General features: G+C 63.2%; 1 protein-coding gene across 1 annotated transcript; it reads left to right on the forward strand.

Annotated features, from left to right (window-relative positions):
* The first annotated feature begins 214 nt into the window (after positions 1–214).
* Positions 215–14,198, forward strand: FBXL16 (F-box and leucine rich repeat protein 16). Its single transcript, XM_015642537.1, has 6 exons — positions 215–520; positions 9,038–9,748; positions 10,494–11,002; positions 11,311–11,395; positions 11,962–12,025; positions 12,799–14,198. Exons 2-6 carry the CDS (start codon positions 9,053–9,055, stop codon positions 12,945–12,947), a joined length of 1,503 nt encoding a protein of 500 aa, XP_015498023.1. The 5' UTR covers positions 215–520; positions 9,038–9,052; the 3' UTR covers positions 12,948–14,198.
* Positions 14,199–15,507: the final 1,309 nt, after the last annotated feature.

Below are 15,507 nucleotides of genomic sequence, written 5' to 3' on the forward strand. Positions count from 1 at the left end.
CCATCCCCCATCCTTCCACCCCTGCATTCCCCCACCCACCACCCCTCTCTCCCTGCACACCCAGCTGCCAGCCCAGCCCTGCCCGTTCCCCCCCGCGTCATTCCCCGTGTCCCGCACCCTCACCTCGCCTCTCCCGGTGCCGATGCCGGTGCTTTCCCGAGGCGCTCCATTCTCGCTGCCGGTGTCCGTGTCCCTTTAACAGCTCGGCTGGTGACACGCGTGTGCGTGTGTGCAAACGCGCGTGTGCGTGTGCTCCCAGCTCCCTGGGCTGGCTGGCAGCAGGGCCCCCCTTCTCCATCCCCCCGGATCCGGATCCGGCCCCATTCCCCCCCTCCACTCCCCGCTTATTTTTCCTGTTGTTTGGCGGGGTTGGGGCGGGGGCCGGGCGGGATCCGGCCCCTTTGCCAACGGGGATTTTTGGGGGGATTATTCGCCGTTTTCTTCCCGGTGGGATTTTTTGCTGCAACCGAAAGAAGACGGGCACAAGGCATGGCATGAGCTTCGGGAGACAGGGCTGGAGGTAAGAGCCGCTCGGGAAAACCCTTCACGACACAAAGCCGGTGCCGGGGTCGGTGCCGATGCCGGGGTCGGTGCCGGTGCCTCTTCCACCGGTACCGATCCTGATCCCGATCCCGTCACCGGCACCGCAACCACCCCCAGCCGCATCCCGCATCATGGAGCCGCGTTATATAACGGCGGCAGAGCCGGGCCGGCCCCGGGGCTCCCGGTCCGGTGGCCCCCCCTCCGCCCCCGCCTCCCGGTAGCTCAGCAGAGGACGGTGGTCGGTGTGACCCTCCCCCGCCCCAGTGATCCTGCCCCCTCCGCCCCCTTGGTTTGGGGAGGGGGGAGATGTGGGGGGGATGAGGTGATGTGTTGTGTCCCCCCCCAGCATAGCCGGGCACCACCGGCTGGGAAAGGCAGGGAAAAGAGGGGATCAGGTAGATCCCTCAGGGCTGCTCTGGCCTGGGGGTGTAAGGGGACATCGCTGTAAGGACAGGGTCGCCCCAGTGTGGGGTTGATGTTTGTCCCCTTCCACCTCTGCTGCCAGCCTCTAAAATTCCTCTTGTCCTCCCTGGTGGCACCATTGGCATCCCCGAGGTTGCACTCAAACATCCAAACCCCCCCCAAAACCTCGGTGTGGCTTTCTGTGGGTGCAGGGTGACACCAGCCAAAGGATGGGGGGACAGGGGCAGCCTCCCCCATTCCCAGAGCCCAGGGGATGGAGGAAAGGGAAGGCCCTGGCTGGGATGGGGCTGAGGGGGCTGAGCCCCACAGCGGGGTCCTGCAGAGCCCAGCATGGGGCCGTGGATCTCCCATCGTCCAGGATGGGAACAAGGAGTTTGTTTTGGTGGAGCAGGGGATGGGCAGGGGGATCAGTGTGTGGGGTTGGGGACCAGGCAGACTCGACCCCATGGAATGGCTGGGGCTGAGCACGGCTGGGGGAAACTGAGGCACGGGGTTCTGGCAGCAACCAGCTAGAGACCCCCAAGAACTTGGCCATGTGGGGGTCCAGGGGTGCCATGGGGCACTGGGCTGAGGTGGCTCTGCCTCTTGGGCATCTGCTGGTGCTGGTGGGACGTGGCAGTGGCGGGGCAGGGAAGGCCGGAGCACTGGGATTCACACATCCCCGCACCAGGGATGCTCCTGGCAGACCCTCCCTAAGCCCACCCTCTGCCCAGGGTCCGGGGGGTCTCGGAGCCCCTGCACAGCACCCTGAGGGGCTCAGCAGGCTGGGAGCAGCAGGCACACAGCGAGCACCATGCCGTGCTGGCATCTCCCCTCCTCTGGAAGCTGGGTGCTGATTTCACTCCGGCTACCAGGAAGAGGGAGGGAGGTGGCTTTGGAGTGGGGAGGACTCGCTCAAGCATCCATTTTTAATGAGCTAGATATCTATTTTTCCCCGAGCTGGCTTCCCCCACATCGATTCCCTCGCCTGCTCCCCTCCCCGTGCCAGCGGCTCCACGGCGCTGGGGAGCAGCAGGACAAGCAGCTCTGGCAGTGGAACCCTCATGACTCCCCAAATCCTCCTCCCGGGGGAGGACTGACCCTGGCTTGGGCCAGGGGAGAGTGGGGAAAGGGTTCCCTTGTCCCCTGCAGTGGGGTCACAGCTGTGTTTGCCATCCCATGGGGACAGACAGGAGGACAACAGGAGTGGGAGCACTTTGAGTTTGGAGGTTGGATCCTGCCCCTCTGCTCTGCAGATTTCAGCTGTGCCCAGCTCAGGCTCTGGCAGCTCCATGGCAAAGCCACATCGTCCTGCCTGTAGCTGCTTCCCCATCTCCAATCTCCTCTTGCTCCCCAGCAGTGCCCGTGCAGAGCGAGCAGCACCCAGAGAGTGGGAAGGGAACTGGGGAGGTGAGTGGGTGCTGATGGTGTGGGAGGGAGCAGGATTGGGTGCGCGGGCGAGCAGAGCTCCTTTGGCAGCATCCCACCCCCTCCCAACCTCTGCCCACCTGCCACGGGGACCAGCCACGTGTGCTGGGTGCTCCAGGGCTGGTGGCTCGCGGGAGGAGCTCAGGGCTCAGGAGAAGAGTGGTTGGGGAGGGAATAGTTCAGCAGATGTTTCTCCAGGGTTTCTCCTTGCTGGAGGGATGATCCATGCCCAGCTCTTGGACAGGGGAAGCAGCAGGCCAGGGCGTTGTGCTGGGGAGCAGGATGAGGATGGTGCTTTTGCTTCCATGAGGGCTTTTGGAGCTCGTGCTGACATTTAGCACCCACAAACCTGCTCACCAAGGAGTGCCATGGCTGGGCACTGCCTGCCCTGGTGTCCCACCAGCCTTGTGCCAAGAGCCCCTGCCTGACCCCAACCCCAGCTCCCAGCAGGACCCACAAGCCCAGGGGAAAAGAGGCACCAGAGCTTGTGTGGCTGTCGCTGTGTCTGGAGGGATGAAGGGTTTGGGCAGACACAAGTCCCAGCAGCACCTGAGGAGCACATCCACATCCTGGGCTTGGAGACAGCACTCCTGGTTCCTGGTTCCTCATGGGATCTTGCATTTCACCCCTTCCTGAGCTCGGGAGGGGCAGAGGGAGGGGCTGGGACACACCGAGAGCTGTCACTGGGCTCTGGCTGGGCTTGCAGCGAGAGGAGACCAGGCTGGGTAGGATCCAGGAGCTGCTCCCTCTTCTCCTTGCCTCGGTCAGTGGGGAGCAGGGAGAAGCTTGGCTTAAGCACAAGCATCCTTCCATGGTGTGAGAGCCCAGATCTCCAGAGGTGGCTGGAGGGGACCAGGGGTCCAGCTCTGCCCTGAATCTGTCCCTCCTGTGCTCCTCTTGGCTGGGGGATTCCTCCCAAGCAGACAAGGGGCTGCCTGGAAGAAGGAGAGAGCTCAGAATTTGCTGAGGGTTTAGCAGAGAAACTGAAAGCTGTTGCAGGAGGGGCTTGGTGGTCAGAGGGAACCCTGTTGTGAGGAAGTTTTGCTTGGCCAGGCTTGGGGCTGGAGCTCTGCCTTCCCCCTGTAACTCCCCCATGCTGGGGGCTGGGGGACAGGAGCTGCAGGTCCCAGTGCCCCCGGACTGGAGCTGCTCTCTCAGCAAAGCCCAAAGTGGTGGGGACCTGAGCAGAACTTGGTGCTGGCACCTCAGCCAGCTTTTCCCAGCTCCCTGGGCATGGGGCTGACCCTGCAAAGCCTGAGCCTGACCTTTAGGAAGGCTGAGGGGCCTGAGAGATTGCAGTGCTGGGGGTTCCTACCATGGCAGCTCCTCTGCTTGGCCATGAGCTGCAAGACCCAGCGATGGATTCACCAGACCCCCGGCAGTGATAGCAGCAGCCCCCAGCAATGGGACTCAAACCAGCCATTTCCCCAGCCCCTGCTAAGCCTCTTTGTCCGCTGCAAGGTGGGATGAGCTCCTTGGCGTCGTTGGGAGCCATCAAGGAAGCAGGAAAGCTGCTCCCAGCCCTTAGGTCTCCCCAGGAGCTCTCAGGGCAGCCCCAGGAGGGAGTTTCTCAGCTCCCATCACACAAACAGCAGGTCTCCAGGACCAGGAGGAGAGGCAGGGCCCTTCCCTACCCTGAATTCCTGGATTGTGCAGAAAGGAAAAGGTAGCACTGAGTTTGGAGCCATGCTCTGAGCCTTTCTCCCAGCTCAGCCGTGTGAGCACAAATCCACCTGTGCACACTCACGTGCAGGTACAGCATCTCCCTACCCAAACACAACCACTGCCCCTCCATCTCCGGGGGAGCCACTGCCTCCTCAGGGGTCTTTAGCGGCTCCTTTGCATTGCTGGGGTGATCCGAGCCCTCCGCAGAGACCCAGCCCCTGGGGTCGGCGGTGGCACAGCCGCTGCTCACAGCACGGGCCGTGTTGTGATCCAGCGGGATCAGAGCAGGAGGCAGCCTCACAGCACGGAGCTGTGCAGCGGGATGTCTTTATCGCTGCCATGTGCTCCGGCCTGCAGGTTCGGCCCCCCCGGCAGGAGCCTCGCTGCTGCCCGGGGCCATCGCGCACAGCCTCGGGAGCCGAGGGAAGCTCATCCCCTCAGGAGCGCTGGACAAAAGCCTCGGCTGCGCGCTCCGCCACGGCACTCCGTGTCGGGTGTGTTTTCTCCGCCTGTAGAGCAACTTGATTTGCTGCATTAGTAAAAATAGACGGGCTAATGAATTCAGCTGATGCAACCCCGGGCGCGCGTGCACGCTGTGGCTGCGGGTGCGAGCGGGAGCGAGCCCGGTACCGGGGGCATCCCCCCGTGCCCACCCTCCGCGGGGCTCTGCGGGCCCGGCCGGGCCTTTGCACGTCCCCGTGTGCGTGTCGGTGTCGGCGATGGCTGCTGTGAATGGTTCTGCAGCGGCTCTGGGTCCTGGCAGGGCAATAACGAGGCTGGGGGGCAGCAGCGGGGGCTGCAGGGACCCGCTGGGGTGACAGCAGGGTCCCCGGGGAGTGTGTGGGGCAATCAGAGATTCTCTCTGGGATCTGGTGGGGCAGTAGCAGAGCTGCACAGGAGCCTGCTGGGTTATAGTAGGATGTCTTAGAAGGATCTGTTGGAGCAATGTTGGATATTCGCAGGGCCCTAGCGGGGTGATGCTGGTTCCCTTAGGAAAGGTCCTGTAGGACCTGGGCAGGAGGGTCCTCACAGGGCCCGGCGCGACAGCGCTGGATGCTCGCAGGGACCCGAGAGTGGTGTCCTTGAGGGGAGCCTCTGTCCCCGGTGCTGACCGGAGCCTCTGTCCCCGGTGCTGACCGGAGCCTCTGTCCACGGTACTGACCGGAGCCTCTGTCCACGGTACTGACCGGAGCCTCTGTCCACGGTACTGACCGGAGCCTCTGTCCACGGTACTGACCGGAGCCTCTGTCCACGGTACTGACCGGAGCCTCTGTCTGTGGTACTGACCGGAGCCTCTGTCCACGGTACTGACCGGAGCCTCTGGCTGTGGTACTGACCGGAGCCTCTGTCCACGGTACTGACCGGACCCTCTGGCTGTGGTACTGACCGGAGCCTCTGTCCCCGGTGTTGACCCCAGCAGGGCCGGGCTCCCTGCAGATCCCACGTTCGGGGTGTTCCGTGGCCTTCGGTCTGGCTGGCACGGAGCCCTCGGTAGCTGCAAGCCTGGCTGTCCCAGAGCTCACCCCGGATCCTGTTTGATCCAGGAGCCAGGGATCTCCCAGCCAGTCCCACCACCAACAGGGTGACTGATGGCTCTGCCCGTCTCTTAAGGCCGTCATCCCTCTTCACTACCACGTGGAGATAGTAAACTCTCCAACAGGCTGGACAAGCTCTGTGTTCCTGGCAGTTTCCATCCTGTTCGCCCTGGCATCCTCATGGTCTGTGCAGTGTTTTGGTGACAGGCTCTTAGACCCCAGCTTTCTTCTCTCTCCCTGCGTCAAATCCGCCCCCCAGCACTGCATCATCGCTTGCCGTGGGTGACAAACCCCTCCTGAACAGAGTGACTTCTCTGGCAGTGACGTAGCCTATGAAATGTGCACCTGGAGTGCATTTGGGAGACTGAAGGACTTTGACCTTTGCTTTTGTCAGGTTTTGTCCCACTGGGCTGGCAGCTGGCACTTCCCCATGAGAGAGCAAAGGGGGCTGTGGCAGAGGGGGGCTGCAAATCTGGGCCCTTTCTGTGGGACCCCCGAGCGAGGATGGTTGTTCTGAGTGCTGAACAATCCTGATGACGACAATGTGCTTGGCCCAGTCATGCAATCTACAAACAGTGACATGACAGGGAGAAGGGGAAAGGACAAATCTCTGCTCTCCTGCTGCTTTGGAGTGGCCAAAGAGCCTATGGAGGTGTTCATGGAGCTGCTGGAACATCGGGGAGGGTCTGTGCTGACACCTCCAAGACAGCTTTGTGTTTGTCTGTCCATCCCTGTCTCTGGGATGGGAGGGCCTGGGAGTGCTCTGGGTGTCCCTGAACTCAGCAGCTGTGACCTCCAGGGGCTGTGGGAGCTGCACTTTGGACATCAGAGCAATGCGGACTCAATCCTGGACTGCAGGAACTGTGGTGCTGCCTGGCTGCAGGCTGGGGCTTTCCTGTGCCACAGGACAGGACAGCTGCCAGCACCGCCCCAGGGACGGATATTGCACCCACTGCCCTTCCCAGCCCACCTCCTCCACACTGGGGTCTTTTCCCAAGCACAGTTCCACGCCTGGGGGTGGTAGGAACACCCAAATTCTTGCCTGTTCATTTCCCCAGAGAGAAATGCCAGCCTGGGGTTTCCCCCACCGCTGCCCGGATCCTCCTGTGCCCAGAGGCTCGAATCTCTGTGTTTCTATCTGAAGTGACTTCCGAGCTCACTCAAAGTTCGGGATTTCTGTACTCTGGACAGGCAGCCTGAGCGCCCCGGGCAGGGGGGACCTGGCTCAGCTTTCCAAGGCAGGAGTGGGAAATCTGCTGAACCCACTGAGCCTCCCTGAGCCCGGCCTCGGGGCCCAGCCCAGCTCTGAGCTGGTTGGACACGGTGCCAAAACCTCCTGCTGGCTGCACGTGAGTCCGGCGGCTTGTCAGCATCCGTGTCCTCCTGTGACTGTCCCTTGGGCTCCCGAGCCCCGGGGCTGCCCCTCTGCCACCGCCTCCCCTCTCCCCGGGATCATCCAGCGTGCCCAGCAGCTCTGGCTGGTGCCGCTGGTGCCTGTTTGGATCCGTGGCTGTGGGAGACACCCCGCTGCACGTTCTGTTTACTTCCCTAATTGCTGCCAAGCAGCGAGCCGCTGGTTTCGAGTTTCTCTCTTCTCTCCCCTCCCCTTCTGCTGCTTTCAAGCGAGTTCAACACATGTCCAAGCATCGGCGGCCCAGCTCCGCTGTCGGGCAGCGTGAGCGGAGGCAGCAGCGGCTGCATCCAAGCCGGGAGCGGCGCCAGACTGTCTGCACAGGGCTGGGCTCGTCCCCCGAGGCTGGATCTCGCCGGGACGCTGCCACCGAGCCGGGCTGTCTGCTGGCACCTCCGCTCGCAGCACGGCAGATGCTGCGGCAGCTCCCACCAGCCCCGTCCCACGGCCCCGCTGTGCTGGGAACGCTGTCCTCAGGACATGCCATGTGCCTCGCCATCCCGTGGGCTTTCCAGATGTGCCACCGGCACCTGACTGAGCTTCTGAGATCTTTTTTTGGGTGGCTGCTCCCTCCCTGGCTGCTCCAGGGATGAGGCCAGCGATGATGTGAGGGGAGAGGGATGCATGGGGGCAGCAGGGGATCCCAGGCTGCATGGAGCACCCTCAGGGACCACAGAGCTTGGCCATGAGAGGATGCTCTTCCCTCGGTGCCCCTCCACCAGGGCTTGACTTTCCCCATCCCAAATCAAGCAGCTGTAATAATTCCCTTGCTTTTATCCTGGGTCTGGGAGGAGCTGGCAGGCAAGGCAGTCCTCAGTTTCTGTCACTGATGGATGCATGTGCCAACCACCCCTTGGGGGTTCAGGGCCAGGTCCCTGTCCCCAGCTCCAAGCACTGGAAGCTGCATTCCCATGCTCCAGCTCCTTGTCCCCCAGGGCTTGCCAGGATCAGCTTTTTGGCAGGGTTTGGTGTGGCACTGGCACACAGGGTGCGGGCAGGGCAGGCAGCAGTCAGGCAGGGCCCTGTGCCAGGCCCTGGCTGGGCAGGGGGAGGGGGCTGAGCCCCCATCAATAATTCACCTCCATATTTATAGAGGGAAATGCGTTGAATAATGGATGGCGGGTGTGGCGGGGCCGGTGGGAAGCCGGCCTTGCTGCCACTGCAATATTTATTGGCCCGGATTGCCGGGTGCTGCCCGCCTGCTTCGAGGCTCCGCGAGGATCAGCGGCGCTTCGGCTGGCACAGACCGGCTGCTGAGTGCTTGGCTGGCATGATGGACACAGGCAGCTCTGCTCCTCTGCCTCTTCCCCCTCCTCTCCATAAAAATGCACCAAGGGCTGGAGCCCCTCTACTCTGGAGCCAGGCTGGGAGAGCTGGGGGTGCTCACCTGGAGAGGAGAAGGCTCCAGGGAGACCTCAGAGCCCCTTTCAGTGCCTAAAGGGGCTCCAGGAGAGCTGCAGAGGGACTTGGGACAAGGGATGGAGGGACAGGACACAGGGAATGGCTTCCACTGCCAGAGGGCAGGGATGGATGGGATATTGGGAAGGAAGGAATTGTTCCCTGGCAGGGTGGGAACAATTGTGCCCTGGCACAGGGTGCCCAGAGAAGCTGTGGCTGTCCCTGGATCCCTGGAAGTGTCCAAGGCCAGGCTGGATGGATCTTGGAGCAGCCTGGGATAGGTGTCCCTGCCCATGGCATGGGTGTGGAATGAGATGGGTTTTGAAGTCCCTTCCGATCCAAAGCAGTCTGAGGATCCTTCTTCATCTCCTGTTAGCCATGCTGGATTCTAGGCTCAGAGAGGGATGTGAATGTCCAGGGACAAATCCCTATCCGTCCCTCATCACAGGGGGATGCCAGGGCCATGCAGCTTCTGGGAGGACCCTGCCCTGTGTGCCGGACATGTCCCCTCCATGGCTGTGCCCAGCAGCCCTGCACCGCCTGGGCCCGAGGGATCCCCAGCATCTTCCCCCTCACTGGTGCCACCACCTCCCCCATCCGTGGCCACCATCCCCAGCAGCCCCCCAGCCCCTCATCCCACACCCCTGTGTTACAGAGAGACCCGTGGAAGATGTCGAACCCGAGAAACGGCGACACCAAGCCCCCATGTTTGCCCCGCAATGGACTGGTGAAGATCCCCACGCAACCCAACGGCCTCGGCTCCGCCAGCATCACCAAAGGCACCCCTGCCGTGAAAAACCGCCTGTGCCAGCCTTCCTCCGTGCCTGCCATCCTCAGCCCGGCCTTAGCCCACCGCAGTGACCTGCCCATCCCCAGCCTGGCCTCCCCGCTCTCCTTGGCCACTCTGGCCAGCGTCTCCTCCCCTCCTGGCGCTTCCTTGGTGGGACTGAACACGAGCGAAGGCTCGGAGCAGCCCTCTCCGGAGCGGCTGCCAGGCTCGCCCTCGGAAAGGCAGCTGGCAGTGGACGAGAAGATCCTCAACCGCCTGTTCTGGTACTTTTCAGCGTGCGAGAAGTGCGTGCTGGCACAGGTGTGCAAGGCATGGCGGCGGGTGCTCTACCAGCCCAAGTTCTGGGTGGGCTTGACGCCCGTCCTGCACACCAAAGAGCTGTACAACATCCTGCCCGGTGGAGAGAAGGAGTTCGTCAGCCTGCAGGGCTTCGCCGTCCGCGGCTTCGACGGCTTCTGCCTCGTGGGCGTCTCTGACCTGGACATTTGTGAGTTCATTGACAACTACCCCCTCTCCAAGAAGGGGGTCAAGTCCATGAGCCTTAAGAGGTCGACCATCACAGATGCGGGGTTGGAGGTAGGTGACGCTGCTGAGGTGACCGGAGTGGCTGAGATGTCCTGGTGGCCTTGTGGTCAGCCACGTGGGCAGAGCTTTCTCTGGTGGCAGGGAAGGAGCAGGCAGGTGGCACAGCCATCCCACGGGTGCTGCCTGTGGTCTGGGCAATGGGATGGGTGCAGCCTGTGCAGGGTCACGAGGCTGTTGCGGCTCCACCTCTGCTGCCTGTGGAAGGCAGAGCCAGGTGAGGTGGCCGTGCTGCTGGGCTGTGATGTGGCAGTGGGTGACAAGCAGGGCTCTGGAAATGGGACATTCCTGCTTGGCTGGTTGCTCCCCAACAAAGGAGTCGCCCAAGCAAGGGGCTGAGGGTCAGACAGAGATGGGGCAACTCAGGGGGCTAGGCAAGGTCCCCACCGAGATCCTTGCCCTGCACCATGGCCAAACGCTGCAGCAGCTGCTCCGTGGGCACACCTCACCTCACAGCTCCTGTGCTGAGAGCGGGCATCCATGCCAACCCTGCCAGCAGCACCTGGGACAGTGCTGGGGCTGTACCCAGGGGTCCCTGCCTGTCCCCTCCTGTTTCCCACTGATGCTGGCATGTCCTAATGCAGGCATTGAGTACATGCCAGGCAGATCCCAGGGAGAAGACTGGACCCAGGCAAGACTGGGAGCAGTGGGAAGAGCCACAGAGGGCTCAGAGGGAGTGGGGATGCACAAGGGTGGGTGGCAGTGCCCAGCATGGCCTGACCCCCCTGCGCCTCGGCAGGTGATGCTGGAGCAGATGCAGGGCGTGGTGCGGCTGGAGCTGTCGGGCTGCAACGACTTCACAGAGGCCGGGCTGTGGTCCAGCCTCAACGCCCGCATCACGGCGCTGAGCGTCAGTGACTGCATCAACGTGGCCGACGATGCCATCGCCGCCATCTCGCAGCTCCTGCCCAACCTCACCGAGCTCAACCTGCAAGCCTACCACGTGACGGACACGGCGCTCGCCTACTTCACCGCCAAGCAGGGCTACACCACCCACACCCTGCGCCTCAACTCCTGCTGGGAGATCACCAACCACGGCGTGGTCAACATGGTCCACAGCCTGCCCAACCTGAGCGTCCTCAGCCTCTCGGGCTGCTCCAAGGTGACCGATGACGGTGTGGAGCTGGTGGCCGAGAACCTGCGGAAGCTGCGCAGCCTCGACCTGTCCTGGTGCCCCCGCATCACCGACATGGCCCTGGAGTACATCGCCTGCGACCTGCACAAGCTGGAGGAGCTGGTGCTTGACAGGTAAAGGGTCGTGTTGAGCCGTGCTGTGCCATGCCAAGCCATGCCATGCCGTGTTGAGCCGTGCCATGCCATGCTAAGCTGTGCCGAGCCATGCCGAGTGATGCCATACCGCGCTGAGCCATGCCATGCCGTGCATGCCATGCCAGGCTGTGCCGAGCTGTGCTGTGCCATGTCACCCCATGCCAAACCATGCCATGCCAAGCCATGCCATGCTGAGCCACGCTGGAAGCAAAGGGTGCAGCATGGGGGCCATGGTTTGGGGACACCCATGGGTGACCAGCTGGCCCTGACACCCCATGTCCTGGCAGGTGCGTGCGGATCACCGACACCGGCCTCAGCTACCTGTCCACCATGTCATCCCTGCGGAGCCTCTACCTGCGCTGGTGCTGCCAGGTAGGTGTGGAACACGGCTGTGCCCGTCCTGGCTCAGCACGGCAGAGAGGGCATGGTGGCACCTCCCTGGGGTTGGGCCATGAGCTCAGGGTGGGCTCCTGGGGCTGGCTGAAGACCCCAAGACTCAGTGCCAGGAAGCAGAGAGCTCCTGTGAGCTTAGCAGGACTCAGCCCTAGCACCCTGACCCTGCATCCTTGCCCCAGCACCAGTATCCCCAGAGCCAGTGCCCTGCTGCAGCACCAGGCTCCCTGCCCTGGCTCCCTGCTCCCTGTTGCACAACCCAGACCCAGTACCCTGGCCCTGCACCCAGAATCCTGCCCCAGCATCCTGCTGCAACATCCCACATCCTGCTCAGGCTCCCCTTCCCAGCACCCAGCTCCCTGCACCCTGTCCCATCCCAGTTCCCTGCCCCGGCACCCAGAGCCAGCTCACTGCCCCAGCATCCTGCACCCTGCTTCAGGTTCCCAGCCCCGGCACCCAGTTCCCTACCCCAGCTCGGCAATGCTGAGCCCTGGTGCTGTGGTTGTCCCCAGTGTCACCCCTCATCCCCATCCCATCTTTTCCAGGTGCAGGATTTTGGCCTGAAGCACCTCCTGGGCATGGGCAGCCTGCGCCTCCTCTCACTGGCCGGTGAGACCCTCACCCTTCTACCAGGGACCAGAGATCCCAGGGGCTGGGGAGGGACAGGGCATGGGGACAGAGAGAGCCCTGGGGACAGCCTGGGGACAGCCAGCATCCCCCCCAAGCCAGCAGGCACCTGCACCCAGCCCAGTTGTGGGGAAAGATCCACAGCTGGATTCTTGGGGTGCTGTGGTTTTTGGGAGCTCTCTTTTGGGGATTCAGGTTTTCTGGGGTGTGGGTTTTTGAGGAGCTGTTCTGCAGGGCACTCTTTTTTGGGGTGCTTTTTTGGGGGGAGAATATGGGTGCTTTGATATGCTGGGTTTTTAGGCTGACCTTGGAGTGCTGTGGTGTTTTGGGTGTTGTTTTTTGGGGTGTTGGTGTTTTGGAGCACTATTCTTTAGCTTGCTGGTTTCCTGCGTTCTGCTGGGGGGGGTTTTGGTCCTAGTTTGGATAGTCTTGGTATTTTGGGATGCTGGTGCTTTAAGGTACTGGTTTTTGTGTGCCTTTTTGAGCGCTGGATTTTTTGGATGCTGACATTTTGGGTGATTTCTTTTGAGAGTTGGGGGTTTGGGAGTACTTTTTTTTTAAGCACACTGGGGTTTTTTGCATTCTGTCTTTTGGGTGTGGTGAGTTTTGAGGTACTGGGATTTTGAGGTCCTGATCCTTTGGTCCTGTTTGGGGGGATTTTGGTGTTTTGGGATCCGGTGCCTTTAAGATGCTATTTTTTTGGGACAGTATTTTTTTGGGAGCGTTGGTTGAGAGTGTACCCTGTGTCCTTGCAGGCTGCCCCTTGCTGACCACCACGGGGCTGTCGGGGCTGGTGCAGCTGCAGGAGCTGGAGGAGCTGGAACTCACCAACTGCCCCGGGGCCACCCCGGAGCTCTTCAAGTACTTCTCCCAGCACCTGCCGTGCTGCATGGTGATCGAGTAGCGCCGGACCCGGCCGCCCGCTCCCGCGCCCACCCCGGCCACCATCGCCCACCCCATCTCCCTCCGGCTGCTGGGGGATTCCAGAGACGCCCCCGATTCCAGTCGAGCCCGGACATCCCCCGCATCGACGCCCCCGAAGGACTCGGGGCTCCGGGGGGAGATGGGGGAAGGCGTCGCCCCTGGTCGGAGCTCCCCCGGGTACCGTGTAAATTCCCCCCACGCCGCCGCCATCGCCCGTGCTCCTCCCGGTGTCCTGCCAATCCCTTCCGGACAGACGAATGGACATCATGGAAGCCCAAAGTGGGAAGGCGACGCTGTGTGACCCCCCCGGCCGCATCCTGCTCCCCCCGCCCCGGTGCCGAGTGGGCACACGGCCCCGCCGACAAGGATGCTCCTGGGGACCAAAGGATGCTCCCAGGGATGGGCGAGAGGAGGATGCTTTTTTTGGGTGGCGGCGGAGGCTGGATGGGTCCCCTCACGCCCCCGGAGCGCGTCACCGAGCTCACACCCCCCACCCCACCCCCGTGCTGCGTGTCCCCTCCAGCTCCCGGCCTTGCCTTCGGGGCACTTTCTCCCGGTGAATAGGATGTCCCTCTCCGCCCGCCCGCCGCCCTCGCATGCTCGCTTGCTTCAGTCTCGTGCTACGGCAGGTTTCGGGGTACCCGGGGGGTCGGTGACAAGTGACAGCCCCCACTGAGCCTCTCCACGCGGCTTCGCCCCGGCCGGATCCTGCCCCGGCAGCCGGGCTCTCCTGGCGAGCATCCCCTGTAGCCCTGGGGACCCCACTGCGCCCCGTGGGGCTGCGGGGGTGATGCCAACGCCGAGGAGCGACCCATCCGTCTGGGATGGGACATCCCGGGGGACCAGGGCCACGTCTGAGCCACCACGGCGACACCGGCAGCACAGAGAGACGACAGGAGGTGGCACCTAGGACACACTGCCACCGCCACCGCTCTTCCAGCTGAAAAGCCATCGCCCCGATGCCAGCGGCAAGCGGGGGACCGGGGAGGACCCTGAGCCGAGATGGGACCGAGCCGGCGGGGGCTGGGGTGCCCACGGGGACCCAGCACGGTCGGGGCTCGGTGGCCGCCCCCGGGGCATTGCCCGCAGCCACAGCAGCCGTGGGAGGAGTGTGGGCATGGATGAGGACATGGACATGGGCACGGACACGGGATGGGCACGGACACGGACACGGACACGCTTTCGGTTTGTTTTGCCTTTGTATCGGCCGGGAAGGAACTGCTGCACCAACCGCCGGCTCCGCTCCCTCCTTTGTTCGAAACGCCCCTTTCTCACACCAAAATGGCACAAAGGTCCTCGTGGCCCTGGAAGGGGGTTTGGGAGTCCCAGGGTGGCACTGCTGGGGCCCGGAGCGACCCTGGAACGGAAGTGGGGGGATATCTGCACCCCCAAACTCGGCAGTGTCCCTGGACACGGGGGTTGGGCAGGACAGCGGCACAAAGAGGGTCCCCGCACCCCTGCAGGGGACAGCAGCAGTTTTGGGGTGCCATAGCCCTGCAGAAGTCCCCGTTCCCAGCACGGCTCCCACACCGTCCTCTGCACCCCCCATGGCAGTGGCCCCCATACCCCCTGCAGCCCTATATCCCTCCAGTGCATCTGTACACCACCAATGCACCCTGTATCCTCTCAGCACCCTCATTTCCCACCCTGCAGCCTGACCCACAAAGCACCCACAGTCCCTGAGCCTCATTTATCCCCCTGCTTCCCCATCCCTCACACACCCACATCCCTCTGGCACCCCCACTCCCCTGGACCCCACATCTCCCCGGCACCCCCCCAATGCACACCCTACCACCTGGCACAGCCCTCCCCAGCGCACCCACACACCTTGTGCACCCCTATAACGCTCCAGCTCACTCCTACACCCCCAATGCACCCCATATCCCCTCGGCACCCCCCATTTCCCACCCTGACCTCTAATGCACCCCACAACCCCCTAAACCCCACTTTCTCCTGCACTCCCATTCCCTCTGGGACGCACCTCCGGCATCCCCATTCCCCCCACATCCCAGAGCCCACATCTCCCTGACACTCTCACCCCGATGCACCCCGTAACCCCCTGGTACTCTCTTTCTCCTCCTGCACCCCCAGTCCCCGTTCCACCTCCTATCCCTCCAGCACCCCACTTCATCCCAGCGAACCCCCTCTCCCAGTCCCTCCGGCACCCCCCGCCAAGGCACCCTATACCCTCCAATACCCATTTATCCCCTTGCACCCCTATTCCTACTGCACGTCAAGTCCCTCTGGCACCCCCACATCCCTCTGGCACCCCCGGACCCCTCATTGTCCCGAACCCCCCAAGGTCAATGCCCGCCTTGTCCCCCCGCCCCAGCGCGCCCCGATCCGGGCGGGGGCGGGGCCTGGGGATGTGGGCGGGGCTTCAATCACAGGGGCGGGGCCTCTTCAGCCGTGGGTGGGCGGGAAAGGGGGCGTGGCCATGTGAGGGGCGTCTGGAGACCGGAAGTGGGCGTGGTCCCTGAGGGCGTAATCTATGGGTGGGGCCGAGCGGAGTGACGGGAGGGGGCGTGGCTTAACGACAG

Source organism: Parus major, chromosome 14 (genome assembly GCF_001522545.3).
Source record: "Parus major isolate Abel chromosome 14, Parus_major1.1, whole genome shotgun sequence".
Classification (NCBI taxonomy): domain Eukaryota; kingdom Metazoa; phylum Chordata; class Aves; order Passeriformes; family Paridae; genus Parus; species Parus major.

What these genes read in the sequence shown, in the direction of transcription:
- FBXL16 (XM_015642537.1), top strand. Translation starts at nt 9,053, where the DNA reads ATGTCGAACCCGAGAAACGGCGACACCAAGCCCCCATGTTTGCCCCGC. An exon ending in GAGGAGCTGGTGCTTGACAG is followed by an intron (nt 11,003 to 11,310) that starts GTAAAGGGTCGT and finishes ATGTCCTGGCAG; the next exon opens with GTGCGTGCGGATCACCGACA. An exon ending in GCGCCTCCTCTCACTGGCCG is followed by an intron (nt 12,026 to 12,798) that starts GTGAGACCCTCA and finishes GTGTCCTTGCAG; the next exon opens with GCTGCCCCTTGCTGACCACC.